Genomic DNA, 9,182 nt, shown 5'->3' with positions numbered 1-9,182 from the left:
TGTCTTAGAACTTTAAAATATCTCATTTCTCTCAGTCATGCATGTTCCGTACGTTTTCATTTCTTAGACCCAGTAGGTAGAGTAAAGTTTTTCTTATCTCTCAGACCCAGTAGTTTTAAGTTCTCGACCCAAAAAAAGTGCGTGGCAGCAGCCAACCCCCTTTTCCTAAAACATCCTCAAATGCAGTTTCGTAACACATCCGTCCTCGTGGGATCGATCCTTTACTTCTCTGTGCTAGTTGTAGTATAGTGAGTTGAGGTTTTGAAGAAATAGAGTGCATCCAACGACCCCTGTCTGATAGTTTCATGATCTTCTAGCCTCTGAAGTCTAGTCGAATCCTCTGGACCTGTTAGATCGAGATATATCACAAAACTGCACTGCACATTTCTAAGTCTTCATCACTACTCAATAAACCCTCAACCTTCAATAAGCAGTCAGACTAACCAATAATGAAACACAAAACGCTCGGATGGAGAAGACGGAGGTTGAAGAGACTGGCTGCAAACTTCAAGCGCCAATTTTTGGGAGAAACCGCCGGTGTGACAATCGCTCGCAGAGAAGAAGAGACACAAATCGCTCGCAGACTAGGGTTTGATCGAATATATGAAACAAAAATCGGTAGATGATAGTATTGAGAGATTTGGAGAGAGAAACAATTCAGTTTTTCACGGAGTGGGCGTGCGTTATAGCTGAGTGGAAGAGAGTGAGTGAATCAGCGCCCAAAAAAACCAGGAGTTTCCTTTACGTTTCGAATTTAATTCCAACAAAAAAAACACAATTACCCTGGTAAGAAGACAATAATCACAACCAAGCATTCTAAACTCTATTTCTACAATTCAATCTAAGCCATCTATATAGGAGATCTGACGGTTAAGAATAGAGTTACATTGTCACTTTAATTTAGATGGCACCATAGTGTGCCCCACAAACAAAATCTCCAAATAGATTTTCAATTGTAATGTTTTTTCTAGACTTTAATTTCAATCTATCATTATAAACATGCATACAAAAATCTCAAAAATATTAACTGGGCAATTTCCATTTCATTTGTTGTTGTTTTTTTCTTTTGATCGCAGTAGTTAGAGTACCGCGTGTATATATGGTTCGAGAATTTTATCCCAATATTTCTTGCAATTCTTAGAGAGGGAAGAATCGTAACATTCTTGACTCGAGAATTTTATCTCAATATTTCTTACAATAGTTAGAGTTCTACGTGTATATGTTCTGATTTACATTTTTCAGTAGAGAGATTTGAATGATTGTTTTAAACATATTTTTCAAAAGTATCAACACTTGATACTCTCTTCTTCTTTGTCCAAATAATTGATTCTGTCTTAGTTCCATTTTAAATAGTATATTTATTGAATTGTTATTTATAGTATATTTTTCTATTTTTAATCTTATATAGTTATATTATTTTTTATTTTAATTAATTAATTAATAATTTAAAATCGTATGATGAAAAAATATTTCGTCGTGCATCGCGCGTGGGTTAATACTAGTTAAATTAAAGTCAACTTAATTCAAGCCCAGTTTAAAATATTATTATCAACCACTACAGATATAATACAGATTGTCCGTCCAAACCGAATTGCAAGTATTTCGAGTCTTCCTCTTTAATTAAATTATTTTCTGTGTTAAAGATATAAATATCTATTAATTTGTACTATCAAATATCAAGTATGTTATCTGACTTTTGTGAAGACAGAATGCTAAGTCTTACTCTCTCCGTCACAAGATAAGTGACCATAAACTTTTCGGCACGGGATTTAAGGAAATGGGGTTTTGTTAATAAAGTAGAAAGTGAATAAAGTAAGAGAGTTAATAAAGTAGAGAGAAAAAGTAAGAGAGAGAATACCAAAAAAGGAAATGAGTCACTTATCTTGGGACGTCCCAAAAAGGAATATGAGTCACTTATCTTGGGATGGAGGAAGTATTATTTTTTCTTACTCTATAAGATTTATCTATTTGGAATTGTAATTTAATTTTAAATTCAAATATTTTTTTTATTCTAAATATTGAATTTGGAATTGAAGCCTTCAATTTCAAGTTTTCAAGTTTTCAAGTTTTCAGCTATTACATCCCAATTCCATAGTATCAAACGAGGTCTTAGTTAATATCTTGATTTTACAAAATGAAAAAAAAACTCTATAACTCAATCTCGAGAAATATAAAGCCACCAAAATGTAATTCACCCCCAAAAATGGTTAATGCATTACTCTCTGTGTACACTATAATACATGAATACTAAAACACACTAATTATTTCTACACCTAATTATTTGACTCCCAAAAGTAAAATCATAAAAATAAAAAACACATAAGGGAATAAGATCATAAATTATAGAAATACAGAAAAGACCCCCAAAAAAGCGAAAGTTATTTTTAATAATTTGTGTTCCTAAAAACTAAAAAATCATACTCCAATTTTGTGATTGGAGGAGGAGGAGGAGGAGTGGAAGTCCGGCGAGCGGCGGGGGAACTCGGAGAGCATCTGCACGACCTCTCTCATGGTGGGGCGCTCTACACTGTTCTCCTGCACGCAGAGCATGGCGACGAAGAAGAGGTGCATGGCCTCATCCTTGGGCACCACCGTCAGCCTCGGATCCAGGATGCGGCTCACCTCCTCTCTGCGGCATTTCGTCAAACACCTCACCCACTGCACGATGTCCACTCCTTCCCCGAACTCCCCCACCGGCCTCCGCCCCGTCACCAGCTCCAGCAGCACCACTCCGAAGCTGTACACGTCGCTCTTCTCGTCCACTCTCAACGTGTACGCGTACTCTGCAAACACATGGACAATGTCATTTCCGATCAATTCTCTTAGAATGAAAGCGTTTGTGTACGTACCTGGAGCAATGTAGCCGTAGGAGCCAGCAATGGCGGACATGCACTGCGACGCGGCGCCGTCGACCAGAAACTTGGCGAGGCCGAAATCCGCGACGTGAGCTTCGAAGTTTGAGTTGAGGAGAATGTTGTTGGACTTGACGTCGCGGTGCACGATCAAGGGCGAGCAATCGTGGTGGAGATAGCAGAGCCCCTTGGCGGAATCAAGGCCGATTTTGTACCTCAAATTCCAGCTCAGAAACCCTCCCTTCTTCCCGTGGAGCGCCTCCCCCAAGCTTCCGTTCCTCATGTACTCGTACACAAGGAGGTTCGCCTCCTTGTTCGAGCAGAAGGCCAGCAGCCGCACGATGTTCCTGTGCCTGATATTCCCCAGCGTCCTGATCTCTGCTTTGAATCCATGGTCGTGGCTGTTTATGCCATTGAAACCTAGCAGCTTCTTCACCGCGATCTCCACGCCGTTTCCCATCTTCCCATGGTACACTATCCCCGCCCCGCCCCGCCCGATCACATTCCCGTCCTTGACGCACTCCGCCACCTCCGCCACCGTGAACTCCGCCTTCTGGAACGCTGTCATCTTCCACGAATCCGACCTGCTGCCCCTCTTGAATGACCTGGCCTTGGCGATCGCCGCCGTCGCGAACACCAGCGAGCACGCTAATAGCCCCACCGCGAACACCAGCTTGAACGCGTTGTGCGATTTTGCGGCGGCGCCTGCTGTGGCATTGCAGGGGTTGTTCACTGTCGAGCCACAGAGCTTGGGGTTGCCTGCGTAGGAGGTGGCGTTGAACACCGAGAACTGCCCTGTCTCCGGCAGCCTACCTGAGAGGTCGTTGAAGGAGAAGTCGGCGGTGGTGAGGCTCTTCATGGAGGCGATGGATTGGGGTATGGCGTCTGTCAGGTGGTTCCGTGATAGATTTAGGTAGTTGAGGATTCGGATGTTGGATATCTCCGGCGGGATTGGGCCAGCGAGGTTGTTCTGGCTCAAGTCCAGGTAGTTGAGATGTAGACATTCTCCGATTTCATGAGGAATTTCTCCCGTGAGAGAGTTTCCGCTTAGATCAATCTTCACCGCCTGATGCAGCTCTCCCACAGAAGGCGGTATGGGGCTGGAGAAGTTGTTGCCACCGAGCAATAGGATTTGGAGGGATGCGAAATTGGATAAGGAAAACGGTAACAGCCCGGAAAGCTGATTGTTTGAGAGATTCATCTGCCCCAGTTTACTTTGATTCTTGGATGAAGAGTCGGTGTTCTCAGACAGGGTACCAGAGAGCATATTGTTTTGCAGCTCGAGAAAGTTAAGCTGAGGCAGGTATATGAAGCTACTAGGAATGCTGCCATTAAAGTAGTTCTCTCCCAACCTCACTCTCACCAGGCTCAAACAGTTGCCTAATTCCTGTGGAATGGAGCCAAAAAGGAAATTCTTCTGAAGAATAAGGATCCTGAGCTGCCCAGATTCACACAAATTGTGAGGAACAGTACCAGTGAGCTTGTTGGAAGACAGATCAAGAATCTGCAGCCTCTGATTCTGTCCGAGATTCCTAGGTATGACCCCTGTGAAGTTGTTCATCCACAGCGCCAGCGTCTCCATCTCGGGATACTCAGCCACAAAGTCCGGGATGGAGCCGTGCAGCCTGTTGATGAACAGGTTCATCAGCTGGATCCGCCTCAGGTTTATCAGCTCGTACGGGATCTCCCCTGTCAGCGCATTCAGAGATAAGTCAAGATTCACCAGCCTCGTCAGGTTCCCCAGCTCCCTCGGGATTGGCCCCGTGAGCCGGTTTACGTGCAGGAACAATGTGTCCAGTGACTTCAGATTCCCCAGCTCCGGAGGGATTGAGCCGTCCAGGTCACACGAGGATAGATCAAAATGCTCAAGATTCGTCAACTTGCCAAGCTCTCGAGGGATCCCGCCCTCGAACACGTTGAAGTAGCCTAGGTACAACTCCTTCATGTTTGTGAGGTTGCCTAACTCTCTAGGAATCCTCCCCTGCAGATCGTTTCCGGTTAGTGATAAGTACTCCAATCCGGCTAGCTCGCCATAGCTCGGAGGTATTCTTCCGTAGAAGAAATTCCCTCCGAGCTCGAGGTGCTTGAGGTTTCTCAAGCTCACCACCCCAATAGGTAGGCCAGAGGAGAAGTTGTTGTTGTACGCATCAACAACTTGGAGATTCGGGAGGCTGGAGTAGTTCCAGTCTAGGCCGCCGCTGAATTGGTTGTTGGAGATGTTTATGAAGCGGAGGGAGCTCATGCTCTCGAGATTGATCTCGCCGGTGAAGTTGTTCCCATCGATGGAGAGCTCTTCCAGCCTGTCGAGCCTTGAAATGTCGGGGGAGATGGAGCCGTACAGGGCCATGTTGGACAGGTCGAGCGATGCCACTCTGCCGCGGAGGCATTGGACGCCGCTCCACGAGCAGATTGAAGTGGGGTTTGAGGAGTTCCACCCGCTGATAGCGGAGTTTGGGAACTCGAATCCCTGCTTCAACGCGACCAGCGCGTGGAAGTCCGATATGAGGGTGGAGGAGAAGGAGGTGTTTGCGAGTGATGCTATAATTAGTAGGACAATGAAGGGCGCCATTTTTTACGTGGAATGGTTCAAGAGAAGTGTAGGAAATGGAAAGCAGAGGGAATATGAAAGAGTTGAAGTTTGTAGAGAGGTAAAGAATCAATCATCTTGCAAAAAGAGACTTCAACTTCAAGGAAGAAGCTAAGCTTCGCCTTTTCTCTTTTGCTTTAATCATCAGCTCATCTTAGTTCGAATTTTGGTTGCGGCAGAAATTTTATTTTTGCAGAGGTTTAAACACGAGGTTAGGCCTAAGGGAAAAAGAAGAGAGAGGAGAGAGGGTGAAAAACAGCCGTTGGATAACCGAAATTTAAAGATGAGAGATTATGAAGAAACAAAAAGCAAAAGTTGATTCTCTCTCTCTCACTTTGTTTCTTCTTTATTTGAATTACATTGTCACACTTTCATATCTTTAAACGAAGAGATATCAAAAATATAGTTTTTTTCCTTTGCTTTTTTCTCTCACTTTGAGTGGAAGGTGATGAAATTGCACTTTGAGCAATCAAGAAATGGCTGAGCTGGCTCAGCCATTTCTGATAAATTCATATCATAACCATGGTCTTCTTCTTCATCGATATCTATGTATAAATATAAAATAAATAATGGTGGGGTTGATGTAATCAATTGATGCCACTATTACAAAGATACTCATCTAGCATATTAGTATATCATTGACCCCATGTAATGAAAATGACAGCTGAAAGATGTGTGGATTTGGGTTGTAGTTTTCAGTAATTTAATGTTTTGTGTATTTTAGCAATGCATTAAAACAAAAGTATACTATATCTGAATGTTGGGACCATTTCCTGCATTCAATCCAGATTCTGCATGGCTCACACTCTGTACCCTTACAAGGAGCATTGCTAAAAATTTTCTCTACATATTCTTTTTTAGGGAGTTTTTGGTCTATTTCTTGAGTGAATTATTTAAATCAGAAAAAAGGGTTTTGGGAAATTGCTGAGAGGATTTTATACTGACAGAAAATCCCAGAAGATTATGTGTGAAAATTGTGCAAAAAAAAACTTAATTAATAGCTGAGGACATAAAATTTGTGTACTTTGATGTATAAGTGTTAGTACTATTAAATACAGCATTAAAAGTAAGCATTTTTTTTTCTTGCAATTCCCACAGCTGAAAAGATGGCTCATGTGCCTGCAACATACAGTAGGATGTAAGAGAAGCAAAAGATGATGATTATTATTAAATGATTACAATGTTTTTGTTGTAAGAATGTTTAATTGTGTTAGCATATAGGATTGCATGGGAGAAGCAACCAATAAAGTTTATTTTCCCTCTACTTTTAATTTTTGCTTTATTCTTTCCCTCCTTAATTTGTCCCAAGGAATGGGACCAAATGTTCACTATAGTAATGTGTATTTGAGTTTTAATAGAAGATGGAATAGTCCTAAAGGGAGAGCTGAAAAAGCAAAAGCAGAGAGGGAAGGAGAGATCTTTGCTTTTGATCTCCACTTGTAAAGATAAATCCATTATCTTTCACATGGAAAAGAGTGCTCTTGTATCATTAGCCAAAACTTCCAAACAAACACACACAAACACACACACATGTGCAAGTAAATATGGTTTTTTGTCATGAGTTAATTGTCTCAATTCTCAACAGACACTAGCAAGCCCTCATGAGATGTCTATGTCAATCTTGATGGCCCACATTGAAGAGTCATTTTCATGAATTTGTTGACATAAGTCCTCTCCATAATATAGCTTACTTGGAAGCAAAAACTTTGAAGCAAGATGATTCATGGTAAGTGCACGAATTATATCCATGGAGGGACATAATTATTTGTGGAATCATTGGACAACATGACTTGGAAAAGAGCAAGGTGCTGTTGGCCTTGAATGACATGAAATTTTCTGCATCATTTCAGGAGGAAAGGGATAACAAAAGCCCACTACTATTATGTCATGGAAACTTATAGATCAGACAGTACAATTCTCAACCAGTCCCTTTTCTGTATTTGCATCACAATCATATACCAATATATCTACAGACAGCAGCAGATGTGACTCATTTTGTTTGATCATGAATAATCATGATTTCTTACACCCATCATTGATATACAAGCCAATATAAATGGAAATTTATATACATATATATATCAAATTTTGTTAAAGCATAATGCCCACTTATTAAACTGTTGATTTTATCCCATCAATCTGCATCATTGCTTCGAATCGATTACATTTTTATTAACTTTCAAACCATACATTATCAGTAAAGTATCGACGCAAGCACTTTTTCATGATCTAAGTCTTCCACATGATATAATTAATTAAACTATTATGTGATCCAAGAATTATAGTATATATATCTGAAAAAGCAATGTATAAGGAATTCATTTGAATACCATATTATACTCTATCATGCACGAATGGAGCATTTATGGATTGAGTGAACATTTGTAATATTTATCTGTATATTTTAAATATGTCCAATTATAAATGATTATAGAATGAGGCTAATACGAAGTGGGCAGTCTTTATACTAAAGAAAGGGAGCAAAGGGCCTAAAGCAAGGAATCAAGAATTCACGTTTGGAAAGCCATTGTCTGATGAGCCTATGCTTTCTTTCAAAGTTGTTTCATTGAATAGGGAAAGAGGCATCTTTGCATGGTGCCCTGGATTTCTGTAATTTCCTCTCTTTTTTTCTTGCCTTTGGTGCCAAAAAAGTGTCAATTTTTCAATTAAAGGGCAAAAAGAGGGCAATTAAAGGAACTAACCATAAAAAAAATACATACGTCTATATTCATGCCAATTCCATTTATCAATACACGTTCAGAGAACCATCGTTGCCATTGATTTCAACCGATTTCAGAATTCAAGTTTTGTATCTCTCTCTTTTGATCGAAAAAATATTTGAGACGGTTTAAAATAAAAATGAGAACTTTTAAGGCCTGTTTGGTTGTATAAGAAATTGGACTTAGAATTCTCTAGAATTGAATTGAAATGCATTTAAATCTCATTTAATTCTGAATCTTATATTTGGTAAAATGAAGTAATTGACATGAAATAGAATTTAAAGAATTTGTGCACACACACAACACATATTACACACACAATGTGTGTTTGTATGTGCGTGTAGTTTGTGTATAGTGCGTATATTTTATGCAGGGGCGGAGCCACGGTGGGCCCAGGGCCCCTCAGCCATTTTCCTAATTACTATATATTTATGTGTATGCAATGTTTAATATATCAACAATATGGTGCAGTTGGTCTCAGTGTCGGTCATTTGTTTGTGAGGTCCAAGGTTCAAAACTCTCCCAGAGTGGTTCTCGTATTTAAAAATATGCTCCTTACATTTTTGAATCATTTAGTCTATGCTTCTTGTTCATTTACTTTTTTTTTCTTCTTCTTGATTTAGTAATTTTTTTTATGTTCTCATATTCATTTATATTAGATTTTCAGAGTACAAACTGATTCTTTGACTCTATAAATATTTTAAATATTACATGATACTATTAATAAAATCAATTTTATTTATTTCTTTTATTATAAATTTTTTTGGAACATTAACTATCTGATCTATAAATATGTAAACATATTATTATTAGTAAAATTGGTGTTATAGTATATTCTAACAAATTCATCATCTATTTTTCACGTGTGGCTTTTTATATTGCTTATGTTCGAGCTGTTTCCGTGTCTCATTAGCACTGAACACAAATTTCAATGGTCGTTTGGACACCCTACCGTAAAATTTCTGGCTCCACCACTGATTTTATGTATAGTGTGTGCAGTATATATATGTTTGTGTACAGTAT

General features: G+C 39.8%; 1 protein-coding gene across 1 annotated transcript; it reads right to left on the bottom strand.

The window, feature by feature from the left end:
- Positions 1 to 2,187: 2,187 nt before the first annotated feature.
- LOC125208147 (uncharacterized) lies at positions 2,188 to 5,781 on the bottom strand. Its single transcript, XM_048107722.2, has 2 exons — positions 2,850 to 5,781; positions 2,188 to 2,783 (listed from the first exon to the last, which is right to left on the bottom strand). The coding sequence occupies exons 1-2, from the start codon at positions 5,419 to 5,421 to the stop codon at positions 2,416 to 2,418; spliced, it is 2,940 nt and encodes a 979-aa protein (XP_047963679.1). The 5' UTR covers positions 5,422 to 5,781; the 3' UTR covers positions 2,188 to 2,415.
- Between the last annotated feature and the right edge of the window lie 3,401 nt (positions 5,782 to 9,182).

This window comes from Salvia hispanica, chromosome 6, assembly GCF_029641045.1.
Source record: "Salvia hispanica isolate PSC_SH4W2 chromosome 6, Shi_PSC_v1, whole genome shotgun sequence".
Classification (NCBI taxonomy): domain Eukaryota; kingdom Viridiplantae; phylum Streptophyta; class Magnoliopsida; order Lamiales; family Lamiaceae; genus Salvia; species Salvia hispanica.
The sequence above is the reverse complement of the archived record's forward strand: the minus strand, read 5'-3'. Positions and strand labels throughout refer to the sequence as shown.